This window comes from Patagioenas fasciata, chromosome 23 (assembly GCF_037038585.1).
Source record: "Patagioenas fasciata isolate bPatFas1 chromosome 23, bPatFas1.hap1, whole genome shotgun sequence".
NCBI classification, from domain to species: domain Eukaryota; kingdom Metazoa; phylum Chordata; class Aves; order Columbiformes; family Columbidae; genus Patagioenas; species Patagioenas fasciata.
This window is the reverse complement of record NC_092542.1, coordinates 5183205-5205936: the sequence shown is the minus strand read 5'-3', so window position 1 is coordinate 5205936 and position 22732 is coordinate 5183205. Positions and strand designations below refer to the sequence as shown.

At 45.1% G+C, this 22732-nt stretch overlaps 1 protein-coding gene across 5 annotated transcripts in view; it reads right to left on the bottom strand.

Moving 5' to 3' along the window:
- Nucleotides 1-217: 217 nt before the first annotated feature.
- UBR4 (ubiquitin protein ligase E3 component n-recognin 4) overlaps nt 218-22732 on the bottom strand; it is a 74599-nt gene continuing 52084 nt past the window's right edge. For all 5 annotated transcript variants that reach the window (XM_065855273.2, XM_065855274.2, XM_065855275.2 and 2 more), the window contains 29 exons: nt 22349-22692; nt 22026-22116; nt 21573-21657; nt 21226-21353; nt 20927-21056; nt 20659-20816; nt 20026-20135; nt 19369-19510; nt 18310-18391; nt 17428-17601; nt 16889-17010; nt 16275-16472; nt 16082-16162; nt 13455-13542; nt 12931-13058; nt 12378-12485; nt 12036-12155; nt 11150-11340; nt 10630-10803; nt 10027-10126; nt 9187-9405; nt 8805-8918; nt 8397-8539; nt 8036-8161; nt 7429-7623; nt 5474-5698; nt 2056-2146; nt 1336-1498; nt 218-651 (listed from right to left, as the gene is read on the bottom strand). In XM_065855273.2, coding sequence (XP_065711345.2) covers nt 587-651; nt 1336-1498; nt 2056-2146; nt 5474-5698; nt 7429-7623; nt 8036-8161; nt 8397-8539; nt 8805-8918; nt 9187-9405; nt 10027-10126; nt 10630-10803; nt 11150-11340; nt 12036-12155; nt 12378-12485; nt 12931-13058; nt 13455-13542; nt 16082-16162; nt 16275-16472; nt 16889-17010; nt 17428-17601; nt 18310-18391; nt 19369-19510; nt 20026-20135; nt 20659-20816; nt 20927-21056; nt 21226-21353; nt 21573-21657; nt 22026-22116; nt 22349-22692 — 4095 coding nt within the window. In that variant the 3' untranslated portion in view covers nt 218-586. The remainder of the gene's footprint in view (nt 652-1335; nt 1499-2055; nt 2147-5473; nt 5699-7428; nt 7624-8035; nt 8162-8396; nt 8540-8804; nt 8919-9186; nt 9406-10026; nt 10127-10629; nt 10804-11149; nt 11341-12035; nt 12156-12377; nt 12486-12930; nt 13059-13454; nt 13543-16081; nt 16163-16274; nt 16473-16888; nt 17011-17427; nt 17602-18309; nt 18392-19368; nt 19511-20025; nt 20136-20658; nt 20817-20926; nt 21057-21225; nt 21354-21572; nt 21658-22025; nt 22117-22348; nt 22693-22732) is intronic.

The following is a 22732-nucleotide window of genomic DNA, read 5'->3' as shown; positions in this document are numbered from 1 at the left end:
AAGGGGAAACCTGCTCTGCACGTGGGATCAGTAAGGACAGCGTCACTCTGCCGCCTTCCTCACTATGAGACTTTTTGTTTCCTCTGTCTCCTTGTCCAAACTACGGGCCGGAAAGAGCAGCAGCTCTGAGCCCCGAGAGAAGGAGCTGTGGAGGAAAAGATGAGAAAGAGCTTGGCATTTAGGCTACTACATGGTTAAAGTACTCGTCAAACCCATCTTACCCATTTGTTCGGTTTATTGAACTTCAAAGAGGTGAACACTAAAGCATTAAGATTTACTGGTTTGGATTCCTTTCTGTACAAGTTTTTTCAACCAGTTTGAATACACAAGGCTTTACAGATAGAACACTGAAATACAGGATAAAACAAATCTAAATTCCAAAACACTCCAAGAAGGAAAAAAAAAAAGGTAGAAAATAAAATAAAACAAAATAAAACAAAACAAAATAAAACAAAACAAAACAAAATAAAAAAGAGAAACCAAACTGCAGCACTCCTCAGGGAAGGGACAGACCGCACGAGGAGGAACACAAAGGGATGGAAGGCAAGCTAGTGTAGTCTGCCCAACGCTTCTGTGTGCTGGCGGCTCAGGGGATGGAGTTCAAGAGATCCTTGAGGAAGCTGTCGGGATCACTGATTTCTGACAAGAGTCCTTTAAACAAAAGACGACAGTACAGAATAATTAGATCCACCAAGCAGTTTCTCCTCCCCACATTAGGGATTCGCGCTAGGGCATGTGGAAATTAATGATGACAGCTGCAACGTTATTTTAAGGATGGACAAGACCAAGATAAACCCTCGCTGGATGTGTGTGCAGAAGGGACCAAAGCGTGTACATTAAATCCATACAGCATCGCTCTTGTGCAACAAAGCGACTATAGGGACCCTGCTAGCCGGCTGCCCAGCAGCTCTGTATGTTGGAGAGCGAGAAACTGGCCCAGGGCACAACAAATCTGTGACACAAGTCAAGAATAACCTCTTTGCAGGTGAGTTTTCAGCACCTCCTGAGGAAACCAAAATCCCTACAGCAGGAACTCTTCTGCCTTTAGTACAGGGTCGCATCTGTTTATCAGCCTTCAAACCACTTATACCCAGAAAAACATCCTTAAGCTGTGATGTATGTATGTTTAAAAGAGCAAGGGGAGGAGCTGTAGGATCAGGTGAGAGAAATTTTCCTGTCTGGGGATGCTCAACTGTTTGTGCAGCAGCTGGAGCGCCGATGTCTCCTCCTCTCGCTCGTCCAAACAAGCTGTGGCGGCAGGAATGCTGCCGGCTGGAGCGAGCGGCGGTCACGAGTTGCATAAGACGGCCTATAAAAGGGAAAGCGCACGCTTACCGGCCACATCCAAAAACTCGGAAAACGTTTCGACTGGCATGAACTCCTCCTGGAAGGTTTTCAGGGCCTTGTCTGCAGCTTCGTGTATTGGCATGTCGTTGTGTCGGATGAATTCAGCAAGAGAGTAGGACCAGCCTCCCTCTGTGTTACTGGTAGGCACCTTCTACAAAAGGGGAAAACGGGACCAAATCAGCCCAAAAACATAACTATTCAGAAGCATAACTGCAAACCCTGATGCTTTATCCCGCTGCTCTTGGACTTGCACCCCCTGTCTCTTGTAAACAAGCCACATTGAAAAAGTGACCCTATATGTGACTTTATAATCTTTCTGTACAGAAAGCGAACAAGGTCGCTGGCGTTTTCTCACCCTAATTATTTAACCTTTGAAAACTGCAAGTTTCTTTCTGGTGGACACCCCCACCTCTTTCCTTCCCCAGCTGTTTCCCCGGTGCAGCTCTGAATGTCCTTGCTTTAGTGAACCGTTAACAGAAGAAATAAGCAAATACAGGATACAGCAGGACCGTCTCTCATTTCCTCAGATACCGAATTACAAGGGGTACAAGAACCACAGGCAGCCTCTTGTGGCCTTTCTGCTCATACAAGGTGAAATGTTATGTTTAGAAGGATCTTGGAGAAGGAAGCTTCAAACCCTGCCTTTTATTTTCAATGCAGGTAGTTGGTAAAAAGGTGATACAGAAAAACTTCAGTGTTCTTTCTTACCTTGAACATGTTGTAAATGAGATCTACGAGGGCCCAGAAGAGAAGGCCAGAGCGGTACGTTGCGTATTCCTTCACCGCCTTATCTGCCAGTCTAGGGAGATAATGAAATCAATTTGGAGTTAATCACTTTACTATGCTTTGGTAACTGAGTTGATGAATAGCACGAAAGTTGAAACGGCCAAATAATACACAGGAGGAATGGCTCTGAGGGAGCTTTGCTGCGTGTGCCGGGACACAAAACAAACACCGGGCATCCGTGGTTTCTGTGCAATGAGTCCTATGGCCAGGGAGCCACTTTGCCAGCTGTGGCTAGCGTGACCAAAGCAGGTTAGCCAAGTAAACCTTATTTCAAAGGAAGAGAACAAGCACAGAGGGAAACGCACTGTTCAACTATGTAGGAAGTCAACAGCCGTCGGAAAAACAACACACAGCCCCATTTGTATGCTCGGTGCTGGGAGTACAGCTGATTCCTGAAGAAATAACTACATTTAGGTTTCGGCCGCAGTCTGTATCAATGACAGAAAACATATTTTTGCTTCTAACTCACAAAAGCGTTTCTGAAAGACGCTGAGGGAAATGGAGGAACTTCCAATTAATATCTTCTTGGTTCTTACGAAAGAAGGAATTCTGCTTTTGGAAATTGAGCATCTGGCAGGAGAAATGCTACAAAAGGTGCAGAATTGTCCTGGGATAACAGCTCCCCAGTTTACAGGATTAATCACCAACAGGTCCTGGCAAGGCAGAACCTCCTGCCAGCAGCTCTAATGGCTTTGGAATTTTCTTGCATGTGTTTCTCAGGTACATCTGCCTCCATCACATGCCGCTTCCTGCTTGCCTCTTAAAAGCTTTGGGGGAAAAAAAAGCTGTTTCTTAATGCATCTAGAACTAGTTCAGCTGATGCAAGTGAGCAAAAGGGTGTTGTATGACCACAGGCCCGGCTGCGATCCGCACAAGTTGGGTTTTTTCTGGGGGGGAAATGAACATTGCGCTGCTTTTATTCTAAAAGGCTCCATTTTAATGCCTGCCCTTAAAACAGGCGGCTTGGTAGGTGGTGGCCTGCTTGGGCAGCTAGGCTTAATTATTTAAAGAAAAACCAATTAGTAAAGGTGACTAAATTTCCACGGGAAGAACAGCAACTTAAAGCGAGGCTAATTCTAGACTCCCAAATACTGCAAGACAGAGGTTCTTTTTATGCGAATGGTTTTGATCTAATTGGAGTCTGCTCCTTTAATTGAAAACTAAAAGGCCCTTGTGGGCGAAGTCTGGTAGGTACCTTTTGGAATGGCTACTTCATGTAATAGCTGCCGCGTTTTCATTAACGTGAGCTGGTTCAGGCTCATCAGCCGTGCACAGATCGCCAGCAGAAAGTGAGACACGAACACTTTGGGAGCCTCGCTTCTCTCATGAATATTTTAGAGAGGTCACAGTCAGGAGCGAAGGAAAAGAACAATAAATCCAAAGGATATTTTCCTCCCAAGCTCCAGAGGAAAGCTACATTGAAAAGCCATTTTTCTAGCTACAACTCTTGGTTCAGTAATAACGAGCAGGTCATCGGTCACTTGAGTCAGTCCTTTGGAATTTGTAAATTATATTTACAACAAAAAGAGAACAAACCCAGAACTACTCATCCTGGTAATTTCATCTTGGGGTTGAAATACAAAGTGTTTTTAAAGCACGGAAGGTGCTGAGCATCTTCCACTTTGGTCTTGTAGACAAGACGGCTGTAGCTCCTGGCAGAGAGAGCATTTTTGGCTGGATTCTCCTCAAAACCGCCTCATACCAACTAATCCAGCTGAGCAGCTGGATCAAACACCTCATCACAGCCTGGAGTACGGGCAGCATGTGTCGCCTTCATTTACGTCTGAGGGAATGTGAGCTTTCCAGGCCCTTCTTGGGATCACGAGCTGATCCTCAGCTGCTCTTGGATGTGCTGTCAGTTCCTCCAACGGCTCCATCGCCCCCAGTAACGGTGGCAGCGAGTCCTCGCGTCTCTCTGACCTCCAGCCCACACCGCCCTATGGCTGCAGAACTGCATCCCACCTGCAACGCTCATTTTCGTCCGCAGACGTGTCACCCTGATGTTGCAAACCTTGGTTTCCTTCGTAAACTCAAGGTCCTGTCACTTTTCTGCAGAGCGTTTCCCTCTCCATCGCTCTCTTCCTGATTTGCCACAAGAATAAATAAGCAGCCAGCTTGGAAATAAGAACTGCCATATTTCTATTTCTGAGAGGTATTATCAGTGGAGGGCTTTGCGCTCTCTTAGTCTGCAGGGATTAAAGAAAGCCCTTGAATAAACCTTGACATAATTCCTGAGGACTGGTTCTGTTTTCCCCTGAAATTCCACAGATTGGAGGGGTTAGCTGGAAGTTCCTGGCTGTGTCGTTTCAATATGTTTTTATTACACACATGCTTAGAGATAAGATGGGAAAGAAACAGCCTCATTTACCGAGGGTTTTAAAAAACATGAAATATTCACAGCAAAGCCACACGAGGGCTTTGCTTTGCCAGACTCTCTCACAGGCCGTGTGAAATGCTGCACGCCCTTGTGTCCGAGAAAACAGAAGCTCCACGATAATATCTGCTGTTCAACGCCCTTTCCCAGAACTCCGGCAGGGTGGTGGAAACAGGAGACACGGAGCAGGCTGAGCTTGAAAAGCAGAAACTAGCACAGAAATCAATACCGGAGCCCCTTTAAGGGCTCTTTCACTTTTGATGCCTCTAATAGCATTGATGCATGCTGTGTTGTGTGCTGCTACAATGGAATGACTTTATCAAACACATAATTAAAGTCATCGGAATAAGAATGCCCTTTAAGGCGACTTAGAATAATAATGAATTTATTCTTAATTATGACAGCTATTTAAAATCATCTTTTCAGCAACTGGAATTCCACTTCCTTCTCTGGAAATATGTGCTTTTGTTAGGCACTTATTCTTGTACTTCAAGTGCTTGACAGCTGCTATTGATATTTTTCTTTTTTAAAAGCAAAGGCATTTGATTTCTATTTCTATTTTTCTATTTAAGGAAGCTGGTACACTGATCAAAAGAGCACAGGAATGGCTTCTTTAGTAAGGCGAGCAGAGAGCGAGCTGCTCGGAAACCACACACACCAGAAGTTACTACAGTGTTTCACTTGAGGGGGGAGAGGGAATAAGCATCTTATTATAATATTTACCTGGTTTTAGCTATATTCCTAGGAAAATCATCATTCCCACTGCCCGGCTGATTGATCCACTCCAGAAAATACCCATAATTGAATGCTCTGGCTCATTCCTCTGCAACGCCGAGTACAAAGCTACTCAGAAGGGTTACTATCTGCTTTTTTACCAAAACGCATGTGCCTATCCCCAGCTCCCCATAAACTGTCCTGTGGCTCTAAGGTGACAGGCACGGGAGCAGCACTGGGGCAGTGACAAACCTGCTGGCTCCACCTGGTGACACCACCCGCGCGTGGGAGGTGACGAGGAGCCTCTTGAGGATCTCCACTCGCATGGCTTTCCACTTCTCGGGGGGCGAGATGTGCAGCGCCAGCACGGTGTAGTAGTGGGGCCCGTCCACCTCGTAGGCACTCTCCACCCACTTCTCTTTGGGGTGCTCCATGAAGCTCTGCAGGTTTTTCTCCTCCCTCGACGTCGCTCGAGTTCTGAAACACAAGAAAAGCTTCAGCAGCCGTTCTGGTGATTTGAGGAAAAAGCAGCGCTGGGCTGGCACTACTGGGTTTTTCCCAAATTCAGCCACTGGTTTATTTAATATTCGCTCCTAGTAAAGCATACAAGTCTAGCAAAATCACTTTTTCTTAGGGCTGTGTGCAGTGCTAGAGAGGTTCACAAGGCACCTGGCATTGCCCCAAGGCGGGCAGTGCTACTACAGAGCTATATTTCCTTTTTCTTAGAGAAAAAATAGTCGGGCCAGCCAGTGCTCCTGTTGTACCAACTCCCCTCTGACACCAAGCATGTGATTGCAGCTCCGACAGCCATCATCGATTTATGTTATTCACCTACCGCAAAAGCAATCGCTGAGAAGATACAGGCCAATTTCAAACCCAAAAAGATAATGTATTTACTGTAAGCCGGTATATATAATTCTTTTCCTTTCCCCCAGCTCCAGCCTCTTCAGGAGTCCTGACACTCCAAAGCTGACGGTGCAAACTCCGCATTACAGGAGACCTTGTGAAGATGTATCACGTTTTACCACCGGCTATCCCTCTGCTGATGAGAAGACGCTGCCAGCCAGCTAAGACCCTTGATTTTTAAGTTAGATATATTAATACTCTCCCTTATAAGGAATATATAAAGCAGCACCTCAGCAGATAAAGCTGTGTCTGGGCATCAGCATTGTGTGACCTTTTCATCTGCTACATGACGCAGCTGGTAGCCAACTAGTAGCCCTTCATTTTCTCCATTTAATATCGAATGTGTCTCTAGAAAAAACATAAAGCCTGGAAACTACATAATTCATTTTTCTACAAGAGCCGCGCAGCGGGTTCTGGGCTCTCTGGTGCCAGTAAACAGACTAACGAGATGAAAAGAATAGTTTCATTTATTTGTCTCCCAAGGGACCTGGAAAACAATAGCACAGGGATCTGGAGATAGATATTAAAAACAATAGACAAATTGTATTAGAGCCAAAGCGTTGATTAGTTCCAGGCGGGAAAGACAGAGATTTCATTGCACTTCATTTGGAGTGACCTTGGTTGAACAGGCATATATACAAACAGTTATACCCTCTTCTAATTAGTATTACTTTCTGGTATCTAACTACACAAATAGTGCCTATACATTTGTAAACTTGGACATAGTGTCAAGCCAAAGCACGCCTGACACTTATGCTTTGTATAAATAAGATATTACTGAAACACTTCAGCTGCTAAAACTTACTAATACTAATTTTTAAAAAATCTTAAAAATGACAGCGAAATCTGATGGATCAGAACAATACAGGAGAATTGCAGTATGTCAAAACAGGAAACAAAACTGATTTTGCTATTTCAATATTGGATAAAATGGTACCAGGGTTAAGTTTTCAACTAACAGCAATTACTTCATCACAGTGTCTCTCTTCTGTCTGTTCCTGAGAAAATTAAGCTGCCAGTGTCTCTTTAATCTAATAACCCTGTTGCTCAGCCCAGAGCTAATAATTACATCTAGAATGGAAAGAGAAGCTAATTCCCAATTGCTTTTACTCAATAAGTTCCCTGTTATCCTGCATGTTCAGGCAGCAACGCTTCACTCCAAACAATGTAAACTTTTAACAGTCCGCTTTAGTGTGATTTTCCCATCCTTTTTCCCATAGACCTAACAAAGCCCAGATTTATAGACCTTTCTGAGACTAAGAGTGGAAAGTAGAGGTTGTTGCAAAGAGAAAGGTACTGACGTGTTGAGGACGTAGAGCACCGTGTGGATTATGTAGGGAATGAGGTGTATGTTGCTCTCCCTTCCTCCTCCTCCAGTATCTACGCTGAATGATTGCTCCATCGCAAAACGGAGAAATAGCAGCTTAATGTCATGGACATTGAGCTGGTAGGTAGGTTCCCGCTGCCCTGTGCATTCCTGGAGGTACGTGTTGTGTCTGAAAACCAGCAATAAGTATTACTTTATTAAAAAGAAAACACTTCAAAAACTTCATTTGAGCTTTTTTTCTTCCACACCATAGCTCAGAATCTCAGCTTACATCCAATTCCATCTGCATATATACATACATACACATATATACACTCATAGATACCATTTTACCATGTCCAGAGCTTAGGATACATTAAAGACGTTACCACTCCTGGTTTCTAACGTGACTGTACAAACCCAACACAAGGTGGAGCAGAATATTGACAACAGGACGAACCATCTTCATCTGGCTCAGGTTTACTAAGATTTAGCTGCCATCATCTTTGATTCCATGGTTTGAAACGAGGAGGCCGCTGTGGTAACATCCTGACTCGCGTATCCAAACAAAAACAGCTTGAGAAATAAGTTTTTCTACTCACCGTGCTAAGCAAGTAGCAAAAGCAGACTCTGGCACATGAGGTCCCCACACAGGCAGGAGCCCGTTGCACTTGGTGTTGGCATTTTGTAGGGCTGCGCTCTCCCATTCTTCCCGGCCACGAGCAAGTCTGCATTGAGAAAACAATCCACACCCAGGCCAGTTAGAAGTAGGCAAGTTTTAGTCTACAAAACCATCAAAAATTGACAATTCCACAGCTTCTTTAGATTATGGGCTTTATTTTTCAGTGTCCAGGCAGACCACAGAGAAGCAAACCCACCCTGAGTGACAAGGCCAAGCGGCAGGCTCACAAACCACCCTGCATAACGTCAACCACGACCACCCGGCCTGTGACCAGAACATACCTCACAGCCGCAAGGTGACAATCGTAGTGGACAATGTTGAAGTGAGAGACTGTGCTGTATCCCTGTTGTTTTCGAGGCTTGTTCTCAAACTCCTCTAGTGCAACGCGTTTGGTGAAAGTATAAATACCCAGGACTTTCGTGGGCTGCAATGACACAGCAGCTACGTTAAAGAACGTTAGACCACACTTGGCATTATTTTGACACTGCACTGAAATTTCATCTTTCCCAGTCCCCAACTCAAACTTGCACTGACCAAATGTTTTTTCCAGCTTTCATTGGAAAAACGCTTCCACTTCCCAACCGCCTCTGGAATTTCTGATCCCAAGAACTAAAGCTGACATTTCCTGATCTTCCAGAGCCAATGCACCAACCCTTATGAGAGAGCTTTGCAAATGTATTTCGTTTCACCTGAAACTTGTATCCTTCCCGGCAGATGCAGCAAGTCAGACCTGGCTCTTCTATAAGTTCCTCCATCTGTTTAAGCAGTGCAGTCTTGGTCACTACCTGACCCTTCTCATTCGTCTGAAAGAGAGAACAAGCCAAGCAAGTTAGAAGGACACCGATGAACGCCACTGTCCCCAGCACCGTCACAGGAATGCCCAACCCATTTCCCAGCCTGCTATTAGCAACCGTATTTACTCTCCCAGCAGCACCAGGCAAACCGCAGGCTCGAGCTCTGAAATATTCGTCAGTAAATCATTTTACACAATTCCTTGTGTGGCAGTTTTAGCAAGACAGAAATAAAAGACTGGTAGATGGAGGGTCTGCTGTTGGTGCAAACAGGCATTACCGTCATCCCCAGAGTGCCCAAGGCCTTCTGTCTCATTGCCATGGCCATCCGCTTCTTCTCTGCACGCGTCTCCTTGCGGGCAGCGTCAATCTTCTTATTGACCTCTGGATGTTCCCTCAGTGCCTCCAGAAGATTCTCCGCTAACGTCCCGATCCCCTCGTCGCTAGACACCTGCTCCAGTTTGTGCAGGTTGGTGATTGAGTCTGTACCTATTAGCACCTAATAGGGGTCGAAAAATAGCACTTGGTTCAGAAAAAGACAGCAACTGATCCCTCTAATCCCGCCCACAACAGCTGAGCAGAAGCACCAATTTGGAATAATTTTTGCTGAGCATCTTACTTTCTTCTTTGATGCTCCTACATTATGGATCCTGGGCCCTAAAACTGCGTACGAGACTGGGGCAATTTGCCTCTACACTGACCAGAGATCAGATGTGCGTGTTGGATAAACAGCATTCTTGTAACAAGAATCAGGCCCTAGGGAGCTTATCAATACCACAGGGTGTATCAAAGAGATGGACCCAATTTCAATATACGGTGATTTCAAACTAGGTCCAGCTTTTTGAAACACCCTGTATAGAGTTCACAGTCCTCAATTACCTTCCCTTTACATCAGTGCGTAAATCTCACCCCACACAGAGTGAGAAGATATTTAAAGTCAAAATCTCTGCCCTCCAGACTTCCCCAGACTAGCGGATGATACCTGAAGCCCGTGTCTTTCTTCAAGTGCAGCAAAAAACAGCGTAGAATCAACTATTACAGAAATAACTGCTTAACTACAGCCACAAATAGTTTAACAAGTCATCCATGTCCTACTTGGCTTTTGGGACAGTGTCCTCACCTGCGTAGCAGGGTGCTGGGTGGCAAGTCCGCGGAGCAGGCGCAGGATAAAAGGAAGCGCAGGTCGAGATAAGAATTTCTTCCATATGTCTGCATCCAAACTGCACAGAAAACAAGAGGCAGCAGCTGAAGGGCAGTCACTCGTTCCAAAAAGGCACTTGGCGGTCAGCCAGCAGGCAAGACAAACACCCTTCCCCCCATATTCCTCGTCCGTTAATTAACGAAGCGACATTCACACTCCCACTTGCATGTTGTGCACACTAAGAGCCACAGTGTCAGCTCATAGCCTTGGGATTTGTTTTATGTTTGTGAGTTGGTCATCAACAGCAAAAGCTCTATTTCAGTGTAATAGGTAAGGAACAGGCAAGAAACAGGAGCATTGTGATATCCGGGAAACCAGCTCGGATGGGTATCAAATGGGAGGATTTTCGGCTTTTTAGCCCATCTCTACAGCAGCACTGTCTCAACAGACTTTCTGCATCACAGCTGTACCAAATCTAAACGCTTCTGAACGTGAACTAGTTAATGGCTTTCTTGGTAGACTGTTGTGGCGATGAGAGGAGGATGTTTGGGATTATCACACACATGAAGTAGTGACGCTTACTTCTTTGCGCTGGGGATGTGTTTTTTCATGTAGTCAAGGGCATTCTGCGTAATTCCCTTCTGAAGGATGAGATCTTTCAGCTGATGGCCGTTGCTGTTGTTCTTTATTCCCGCTGCTATTTTACAGAAGCAGTCCAAGAAAACTTTATCATCTCCACTGTGCTCCTCGTCGTACCTGAATGAAGAGAGCAAATGGTAAACTGGGGGCTCTGCAAAAATCTCTGCCTGCAGTTCTCATTACATTATCACTGAATGCACGTAGCTACTCCAGCTTAGAGGCTCAGAAAAGCTATTCAGACCCATGTCATCTCAGAATATACTCTAAAGCCCTATTCCTTGAGCTACATGCTCATGTATTTCTTTTTAAAATGGCTTAGAAGTGAAATAGCAAATTAAGCTTATGCACCGGGAATCTCTGAGTCTTTGCATTACACTGAGGTAAGCATCAATGAGAAAAAAAAGGTATAGACTTGTCAGTACAACAGATTTCATGTGCTTTTAATTGAAATATGACAACATACTTATCGAAGTTGCAGTAGGGCTTGAATCGATCAACCAGAATCTGCATTTTCTCCATTTCCCCGAAGGACAGGTAAGGGATGATGCGCAACAGGCCTTGCAAGACGCTGAGGTTGGAACGGACAAAAGTGCTGTTAATCTGATCGAGCAACATTACCAGCTGATCTTTGTCACCAGTGAGGAGGAGGTTGCCCTGCAAAGGAGGAAGAGCCTGATTTATGTTCAGGAATAAATCTATAACCTTCAAGAAAACCCTCAGTCTGGTAGCTAGCAGACTACTCCAGGCTTAAAGGATTAGAGGTCTAGACCCTGATGAAGAACAAAACCCAGCTTCATTCCCAAATGTCTGTGCAACAGCTGGATCAACTCCTCTTCCTGACACCTGACTTCTATTAAAGCATTTTCCAGTCAAAACCAACTAATAATTCCAACCCAAAGGCCATCAGCTTCATATACACCAAGAGTTTCAAAAGATGAGCAAGAAACTTCTCGTTCTCACTCTAGCTGAGATATAATTTTTACCCTCAACTACCTGGAAAAATCAATCACGTTTTCAACATGTACGAAAACACTCAAAAAACCCAGGGCAGAACCGTGTCTCTTCTTGTCTCTCACTGGCCTGTGGCCCAAAGCAGCAAGGAAGGGATCCAAGCGGTGCTTAATAACCCCCACCCCGGCTGTGCCAGATCATCCTGCAGACGCCTCGCAGTGCTGCTGGCTCAGGGCACTCCTGCCCTGCCAAGACACGCCAGCAAGCGGAACAAGGGTTAGACTCCCGTTTAACACACCTCTGCAGCTCCCGGAGCTCAGCATCGCTGTCCTAAGGCATTTACAAGCCTCGAATCCCAGTCAACATTTCCATTCGCACACCGAGCCCCAGGCGCTCACCTTGTCCTCGCTCAGAGGTTCTGCGTTGGATTCATCCAGAATTATCTCCATTATACTGAGCACTTGTTCGGCCACGGCTGCCCCTCCGCTGTCCTTACTCTCCTGCTCTGCCACCAGAGCCTGGAAAGGTGACACCAGTTATTGTAACACCAGCAGTAATTGGTTTCACTGACCCACACACTTCCACTCGCTAACAGATAAAGAATGGTTACCAGATAATTCACAATGCCAGCCCAGCAATATTTAAGATCTCTTCTAGTTATAAGGCAGCACAACACTCAGAGGTGGTTTAAATTCATTGGAGTCCAGACAAAACACTATGGAAGTCAGGGTTGCCCTTACCAAGTTAAGAGTTCCCAGCATGACATTCAAAGTGTTCATCTCCGGCTTGACCAACTGTTGACGATTTATTTTCACCTTCACACAGTAACTGAAGAGTTTTAACAGCACCTACAAAATAGAGAGAATGCATTCTCTATGGTACCTTCAAAACGAGTAGGAGGATTTTGCTGAAACTAGAAGCACCCAATAATCTAGCTTGTTTCCAGACTTGTGGGGTTAATTACAAGCCAGACTTTTACACCATTATTAACCTTAGGACAGCTTTGGTTTTCAAGTAAGGCCAAGGCAGAAAAACAATCTCTCTAGCCAGATCGGATTTAGTCTTACCAACTCCTCCACTTCTACACCCTTCAAAGTCTTTGTAAAGACTTGTTAACCAAGAGGAATGGGAGAGGAAAAGAAGGAATTTCTCAGGTTTTCATTAATTCGTGACTTGAAACCTCTGCTCCAGCACTTAAACTGCAACACAACCCAGAGAACTAAACTTCACTAACGTCTGTGGCATTTTCCATCATGTAACTCCTGAGCCCGAAGGACAGAAGCTGAGACTCACGGTTAAGAGGTGCCGCCCTTGTTTGAAGTCCTTGATGCCAGTCAGCCTGTTGAGCATGCACTCCAAGCCTCCGCACTGGGCCATGACACCAGCCATCTTATAAACCTCTTCCTCATCCTCCTCTTCATCTACAGGACAGACAGAGATTGTGAAGAGAGGAAGCAGACACAACATGGCAAGCTTGTGTAGCCCACAGGACAAAACAGTGAAGCAAAAACACAGAGTACAGTAGGACACATTCACCACGAGTTCGAGTCACTTCAACCGTATTGAATTTGAAAAGAATTATGAGCAGGAATATGAAGAAGGGGCAGGCAGAATGGTCCCTGTGCCCCACAAGTGTTCACATTGAAAGCATAAAGGGTTGTTAAAATCCTCCTCCACTGCAGGTGAAGCAGGTGAATGTAGCAAAAGCAACGTCAATCAACTGTAAGCTCAGTGCCGTAAGGATAAGAGCGTCACTGCTCCACAGCGAACCTCAGATTTCAAACCTAATCCCAGCTTTCATAAGACAAGTGCATTACCAGTAGTGGAGTCGAGAGACTCGATGAATTCCTCTGTTGCATCTCCCAGTAACCCTCGCATGCGGTAAATGATCCTCATCGGCTCCCCCTGCACCAGAAGAGAGCATTATATTAACCATACCTCTGTGGACACCTATACATGAGTGTGGCAGATGCATCTCTTCCTGTCCCAAAGTACATGGGTACCTTTGAGATGCACATTTTGAATATGAAGTTTTGGGATCCCTTGAGTTTGAATCAGCTGTGTAGTAACTGAACTCCTAACCAGTATCCGAACCTGTGTTTTATCACATTGGAGCGCTGAATAGCTTTGGATAAACCCCATTTCTAGTTGGTTCTCTGCTAAACAATTCTGGTTAGAATAAAGTCTGTTTGGAGCTTATCACCTGCCTAAATTGATTTTTGGGTTGATGAGTCCAGTTCTCATTAGTGTGTAACACACACTCCAGCCTCAGTTCTCCTTTGCGCTGTTTTGACCGCGGATGGTAACACAGAGAAATCTTTCAATCTCTCTTTTTCCCCTTACTAAGGTGAATTAAAAACAACAGTGAAGCCACCACCTGTAAAAACATCAATAACTCATCTATTGGTCTGTCCACTTTTTCTCAGCACTGCTAATTAGATGGATGGGCTGGTAATAGTCTCTTCCTCCTTCTACCTTCTCCAACAGTTTCCTTTAGCACCAGTGAAAGATCTAACCAAGCAAAATGTGTTTCATTGACAGAGAAACGCGTACTTTCCACGGCAACTATTCCCTCTAAGGGTATTGCACAGCCTGGTAAATACAGGGATCAGGCACGGCCCAGTAAACGAAGCAGGAGAGGCTAATTGGATGAGTGCTTTCGAACAGATAAAATCTGCAGTGATGGAAAATGGAAGAGGAGGAGGAAAAGGCAACTTAATGAGCTTTCAATAAGACAGCATATTACTAAAATAATACAGCCCAACCCATTGAAGCACAAGCTGTGCTTTTAGCCTGGGAAAGGGCTAGTTTTCCAGATGCATTTCCAGCTGGAGACACTGACAGCATTTCACTAAACTTTCCATTTTAATCTATAGGACTGAATAAAAAGCAGAAAAGAAAAATCCCAGATTTGGGAGCAGGAGACCTTGCGAGAGAAAACCTGTCAGCGAGCGCACTAAGCCTAATGTGGAATAAGCAGCGCTTAATGTCACAGCAAATACATAAGCACAGGGAAAGCCCCGGGGGGAAGATCTGCTCAAAGGCCATGCTAGAGACCAGCAATTAACACCACAGGGGCCCTGGTAAAACGGCAGATGAACAAAAAAAAAGCCAGTGAGAGACAAGGGAAACAAAGAGAGGCCTGAGGTTGCGTTCTTGTGCGCCTGTCTATATCCTAGGGAACGTGAGCTGCAGCTCCAGAGGCGCTTTGCGGAGCAGCGCACAAAGACAGATGAAAGCTGTTCGGTGACGGAACGCTGAGCAAACTCTGCCTTTTGCCATCAGCCGCACGTCAGCTCAGCTCGGCATCTCACTGCCCCAGGTCGAGGCATGATTTCCCTCAGTACCTTGATTAGAGCTCTAATTAGACTTCACAGATTAAGACCAGCACCATGCTTCCCTACCCAAGCTGGTACCTTGCTAAAAAATTCTCACTATCACCTAGATTTGGGCTTGATTCTGAAGTGCAGAAGGCTTTTTTAGTTAAATAAAGCTCAATGAGACCTATTCCCCGTATCATAATTCACTGAGAATGGGCGTTTTGTTTGAATTCTTCCCCACAAGCTTAGCAAACAAATGGTTTCAGGAAACGGAGGTTTCAGTCAGAGGTGACTGCAACCCAATAGTAAACGAGGAATGAACACGAAGTGTTGGGCAAATCAGTTGTCTTTTATGATCTCAAGTGCTACTAACAGTGCCTCTAAAGAAAATACTAATAATGGACAAGATTTAGACTGATTTAGTCTGATGGATTCTTTTATTTTAGTGGCTGCAAGAAAAGGGAAGAGCTTGTTCTGGACCACATCCACCTCTGGAACAAACCTACTATGACATGGACTGGTCCCTTGAGGCTGTTGGCTCCACTCCTTCATCTAATAAACAGGTAAAACATACTATTAAGAGCTAACTGGGAGTATGAAATCTGTCACGTTCTTGAGATTCCCACACGAAAAGCACAAGAGCAGGAGTGTAAAGTAACTGGGAAAAATGTTGGATGCTCTCTCTGCATAAATAACTTGGATTTGTTTCCGAAGCGCAGATTGATGGAGCAAGCTGGCGTCCCCGTCTGCACATACACGTTAAACCATCACGTGCAGATGGACTGTGAAACGCGCTTTGAAAGGCGATGACACAAAGTTCAGCTATTTCCCAAAAGGAATGTAAGAAAGTTTGTTACTCAAGACGACAGTTGACACATCTGACAAGCTACGTGGGTAAGTTCAATACGCTCACCTGGGTCAGCATTATGTGCTTTTAAATCATGTTGCAGAATTGGGTAACAGTTTATATTAAGAGAGCAAAAAAGGTGCTGAAAAATTATACCCAAGAAATTATATGCCAGAAACCAAATCCTGACTCGTAGGATTTTTGTTTCCTCTGCTTTTTTTGTTAATGTCACAGAGAGGTGCTTAGTGCTGTTAACATATATAAAGATAACACACACCTCATTAGTGGGACACCACACTTTCTTGTAGACCTCAGCCACGGGCAGATCCAAACTGATGATCTTATTGTTCACCAAAAGCTGAAAGGGAGAAAATAAAGAGTCAAGAACGAACCCTCATTGCACCTCCACCCCAGCAACCATCAGCTGCCTGGAAACGGCACCCTAGAACTCCATGTGTGTGCGTTCTCACCTCCATTCCGCTGTCATCCTCCAGCAGAGCTACCAGGTCACAGTCCTGACAGATCTTGTTCTTGATGTCCCTCATGAGTGGCCCAATGCCAGGCTCGTTACTGCTGTAGGGATTTCCTGGCATTCTGCCCTGTAAGAAGTCTTCCTGCTGGGGATCTTTCTCCAGAGTTACAAAGAACTCAGTCACTTCATTCTCTTCCTAAAGAACAGCAGCAGAGACAGAGTGAGTTTTCCCCTAAACGTGCTCCTATTCCTGCATTTTTATGGTAGCAAGCACCAGGATGCCCCTAAGCCTTCGGTCTTTTCACCACCGGCGCACCCTGCTGTAGGCTGGGACACACATGGCACTTAGAGCACATTTAGGGTCATTTAGCAAGCAAATTCCTCAGCATGAAACAACTCTGCTGGTTCTGCTGTTTTGCACAGAGCATGTCACAGCAGGGAACCCGAATATTCAACCCCACAAAATGGGATATCATATTGCTACAGTTCTACACTGGCTTATATTAAATCATCATTGTATACACTATTGGTTGTTTTGCCCAAGTGCAAGCAACTATGTCTCTTTCAGAAATCTAACTTCATAAGCGATGCTACAGCTGTTTGTACACTCACAGGATAGATAATACTGCATAGTCTCTCAAAGATGAAGACTGGAGTCCTGTAGTCATCAAGGCTGTAGCGTTTTGCAGTCTCTATACACACTGCCATAAATGCTTTGGTTTCAGATTCTGTGCCTGCCAAGATAAAAGATACAGGATATAAAGATACAGGAGCTTATTTCACAGGTTCTGTTTTAACTCAGCACACACAATAAAACTTTCTGCAATAAGCACCATACTTTGGTGCCCTCTTCTTTTGCATATTCACTACTAAAAGGTTATTTATTCGTATGTTCACTAGGAAAACCCTTCGCATGTTGGGCTGCAGTAAAATATAAAAAGAAGGCGGCTTAAATTCCTGGAAAGTAAGAGATGGCTCCAGGAATGTTATTTCCCTTTTCTGTGCCAACAGGAAATATCTGAAGGTCCAAGTCATAAAAACCCCCTCACTAGAGCAGCCTTTTAAAATAAGTTCTTTCTGTGGCTATACCAATCTGCTTTTTGATCCTGGTCGACCCAAGCTCTGCCTTCATGGGCCCGAGGTGGTTTTACCTGTTGTCATATCCTCCAGCATCTCCAGCAGCATGTCCTGGGTTTCATCAATCAGCTTTGTTCTCTGTACCACTAACTTCCTCAAGCACAGGTAACCATTCAGCACCGTACCCACCAGGCGGCTTTTGAAGTGCCGTTTGATGGACTCCACCTCCACAAAGGAAGAGAGAAGACCTGGGAAGCAATGAGATATCCAGTGAGCGGGAGAGTTTGATTTGTTAGCTCTAAAATTCATGTAGCCAGCAAACAGGACACAATATCATCAAAACAGCACAATGAAATGGCTTGTTACAGCTCCCACTATCAGTCTGCGTCACTCCCACAAGAAAGAATCAGAGAATATTTGGATTCTTTCCCGTGACATGTTTATCAAAGTGCTTTTTCTTGCAAGAAGCCAGGCTTTATGAATTAGCCCGTTAATTTCTGAAGAACATGGAAGAGGATACAAAAAGATGACCTAGTTAATGATGTACACCCATTTCCAACAGTTTTTGAAAAAAGCGTACCCTAGAAAATTCAAAAATAAAAACCTACCATAGTTTAGGTAGGAAACAAGAAGTAGGAATAAATCAGCAGTGTTTACAATGGTCCTGGGAATTTATATTTAAATTTAACTAAGAAATGGAGGAGAAAAGTGGTATGATGAAGTTTATGATACACTGCCGCAGTTCGAGGAACTAAAAACTCAAACTGACCACAAAAAAAAAAAAGGGAAAAAATCTATTTAGGGATTAAGTTTTAAATTGATGGCAAAACACCAGTGCTGGCAATTGCAAAACACTGAATCACATCTCTTTGAAAATTCTGCTGCATGCTGCTACAGAACAACCAGCAGCCCATTTCCAATCCCACTGCAGGACTCATGTTGATGCCACCAAATACCTGTGAGACTCTTCAAGGCGTAACCCTGCTGCAAATCAGTGCTGAGTGTTGCTTCCTCCAAGGCGAGTAAACGAGCTATTTCCTGGAAATAATTAACAAGCCCATTAGGACAATAAACTGCAGGGTCAATGAGGACTAGCTGGTGAGTGTTTAAGGTGCTGAAAACTAACACCCTGACCTGTGTGTGAACACGGGGTGCAAAGAACAGAGCCAAGAAACAGAGCCAGATATAGAAAAACTAGAAATACAATGCAGCGGCGGGGAGGGGAAAAAATAGCCCAAACATCTCCCTTATTTCCTCCCTATATCCACCTCATGGCTATTACCACTGCTGGTGGCCCTTCAAGATGTCACTATTTCTACAGAAGGTGTCACCTGCCTCTCTGCAGTGCACCAGGGATCGCCACAGCAAACTCCTAAGACCTAAACGCTCTGAAAAGTGCAACTTTCAACGTGGTGCTTCCCAACATGCTGTAATTCACACTCAGCGAACGGCAGCACATCTAATTCTCCCGTTATTAAGGGCTTTCGGAGGCCAGCCTGGCAGCTAAGGCAGCTTCCAACTTGGATCCGGTGCCAAGAGAGTCAGGCAATATTTATACACCAGCCCCCAGAGCAGTTAGTTACTGTGTATCAGCCAGTTTGAGTTCAGGAATGCTACAGCTGGGGTTAAAACCACTGCAGCTCTTGCTGTTAGTGATGACAGCACAGAAGTGTGACCTTCATAAACATGGCAAGGGTCAGCAACAGGGCACTGAACAAAGAGATGAAGATTTGAAAGCAACACAAGCCAAACTGACTGGTAGGGATAAGGTTTCTTTCAGAAGCATAGAATCACAGAACAGTTTGGGCTGAAGGGACCTCCTCAACTCCCCCAGTGCCACCCCTGCCATGAGCAGGGACATCTTCACCAGCTCAGGTTGCTCAGAGCCCCGTCCAGCCTGGCCTGGGATGTCTCCAGGGATGGTTCATCCACCTCCTCTCTGGCCAACCTGGGCCAGGCTCTCACCACCCTCCGTGCAAAATTTTGCCACCCAGTTTCTCTGTACAGCTCCGTACCTTAGTGATGAGGCTGCCGATATAGGGCAGGACACCCCTGGCTGCCAGGTACGCTTTCCAGTGGGCAGGTTTGATGAGTTTCTGATACAGCGCCAGGTACTCGGCGGCACACTCGCCAGCAATGCTCAGCTCATCCAGGTAACTGTGAAGAGAACAACAAGCTGACAAGCGCTTTGCAGTAACAAGACGTATTCACATGGAAACAAAAAAGCCTCCAGAATCTGTTCTCCCAGTTAACAGCGTAACTGATACTCATTACTTGATGGCTAAACTGATATTTCGTCCCAAAAAGGAGTTTCCCAACTGTCTTCCTAGTGTCAATTGGGGTAAGTTATGTCACAGGAGTTGGAAAAGAGTTCACCCTACTATTTTTCTGTCTCAGAAGCCGGGGAAATGTCCCCACAGCTGAACATCATCCACTTACTTCTGGAAAAAGCACAGAATTGTAATAGCTTCTTGCCAGACAAAAAAAAAAAAGAGTCTTTCTAAAACTACATAACCCCAGCTAATGAAGATTTAGAATCCAGCCCAAAAAGACCTGCGAACCAGAGGTCTATGCGTGGGAGAGGTGTGTGAAAAGTTGGAAGAAAGGAGAGATTCTCATGGGAATTGAAGAAAACTAATCCTGGAGCTGCCAAGGTGGCAACACGGAAATACCTTGTCAGGAGATCGAGGACCTGCTGTTTGCGGCTGGGGATGGTGGTCAGAGCTTCCACTATCGTACACGAGGCTTGTCTTGCAGCTTGAGTAGCAGGAGTAAACAGCACCTAAGGCACAAACATTAAAAGACTGTATCATTTGATACGTACAGATGAGCGATACTTTATAAAAAGGTACGGCATACGTGAGGACAGTTCAGTGACCTGGTGGCAGCGCTCTCTTATACCTCCAAAGACTACGTTCTCTGAGAATTCCTACCTTGCTTGCCATCAAAATGTTTAAACAATATCCTGTGTAGGCGACATACTCATCCAAACGCACACAAGAACAGAAACTTTTGCCCAGGATCTATGAAAATTCAGTAGTCGAAATGAAGTTCAGTAGACAGGTAGGAGCACCGCGGCAACTAAAAGTTCAGAGTTTAAGAACATACGGACTACTGGATGTTTACATTTAGTATTTTTAAGGGAACAAAGCTGTAAATCTGAGTTAGAATTAGATGCAGTCCATAGAGTGTCCCAAAATATCACTGCTCCTATCACCTGCAAAGTGCATAAAATGTGGCAAACTGCCAATAATCTCTGTCAACTCTGCTCAGTGCATCCCACTGGAATTTTCACCCACGTTTACCTGTCGCAGCCAATTATTGTGTCCCAGCTTGAGATCCAGAGGGCAAGTTCTCTTCCCACGGCGACTCATGAACTGTTTCCATTTCCAGACATATTTTTCTGCCAAGTAGAGCTGGTGAAGCTCAGCTTTGCTGAGAGATTTCACATTGGCATCTATACCTGCAATATTGAACACAGCCCAGGAGAACCGTCAGCAACTATTGACTGCAAACTGCTTGGGCATAGATGTTCTTTCACAAAATTGCACGAAATCAAAAGTACAGGACTACCTCTGGCAGGGAGGCACTTCTTCCAAGCTTCGTACGATGCTTTGGGGTCCCTCTTGAGCCACAGCTGAGCTTGTGCATGGATTTCATTACTGTAAGGCTTCACAGTGGTGAGAGCATCCATAGGCACATCCTAAAAAACAAAAAAGCTCCATGATTCTTCAGAAATTGTGCTTCCCCAGTAACCGTGACCAGGAAAAGCAAGCGCTGGCTTCCTCAACAAGTTAATCATCACCGAGATCAGCGTGCTAGACTTTAATCAGCCAATTTTCAGATGCTTTGCTCAGCATCTAAGGCAGTACCTTGTTCTTCTTGCTAGTAGGAGCAGGTGGCTTGATCAGCTTTTGAAGAATGCGCAGGCACATGAGGGTGATGTTTTCGACAACCACCGGAGTCTTAATGTTCACTGCCATCAGGAAGAGGCTGAGAGCTGAAAGACACATATAAGTGTTCATGTCACTGTAAAACCTGCCTCCATAGTTCTATGCAGCACATTAAAAGTGGTTAGGTAAGACCTTGTATCCTCAAGAAAAACTATCACATTTTCATGCAGCCATGGATGGAAAACAGTTTTTATTCTAGCAAGAGAGTCTTGCCACCTTTCCCTTTATTTTAAAATAAAGCTTTCACGCTAGTCACATGAACTCACCACAACGCAGCCGGAGCTCCCAGCAGCTGTCTTCCTTTGAGATGGAATCTGTTAGCAGCAACATTTCATACTGGAGGCTGCTAGCCTGTAACACAGATACGTGTTCAAAAGCTTAAAAGGTCTTGGCAGTCCTTTTTGCCTTCTGATACTTAAAAAACACAGGTTCAAAACACATCGATCTAAGTAAATTTAATCCCGTGCTCATTTGGGACAACTGGCAACCTGTCTGAGAGAGCTGCAAGGAACACAGGACACAACTGCCCAAGGAAACTCAGGCATAAACCTGATCAGTTCATTTTTTTGCTTTACTGTGACATTTATCTTAATTCCTATCAAGACACAAACACCTCTGTATTACAAACAGACCGTGATAAGAGAGAAGATGCAATGACTGGAATACAGTAGTAGACGCAGAGAGGGAGAAAACAGAAATAGAACACCGGGATTTCTCACCAAGTCTGGATTTGCCCGGTGTCCCTTCAGAGCTGCAGAAACCTTCCCGATGATTAAGTCATTCATTTGCTGTGTGGCCTCCGGATTGTCCCTAATTCCAGAAGGAGAGAGAAAACACTGTTACGCTGTGCATAAATACCAAGAGCTCTTGGGATTTCAGCTTAGCTGATAATAAATGTACAAGCAGTTGCAGTCTGCAGTTTGCTGATGTAAGATATCTGCCCTACGAAGCTATTCCTTTCTGATCATGCATTTTTTAATACAAGCGGCTTTCCAGAGCTCGCTGGGAGTCACAGGGCTGCAAACACCGACTCACGCCTAACCTGGTCAGAAGGCACATGAGCTGACGGACCTCCTCCCGCATCGCGGCCGTGCCACGGCGCAAGTTGTAGTCAAAGAGCTCTCGGATAAGGCCCTGGGACACGAGGATGTGCCTGATGGCGGAGTTGGTCGCCAAAGCGCGGAGCAAGGTTATGCAGTGTTCGGTGACGGCCGAGGCGCAGCCGTAGCATTTCGTTGACGACGTGTGGCCGCAGCCTAAAACGGACAAGGCACGATACTGGCTGGCAGTAAACGTGGGCTGGGCAGTGGTTCGCGAGGATTTCGTTGCTGCCTCTCTCTGCTGGAGATCGTATTCCAGGAGCTCCTTTCGAGAGGCAAACACTTTCTGGAAACAGAGAAATTAAAGTTGTGCGATTGTGAGGCAG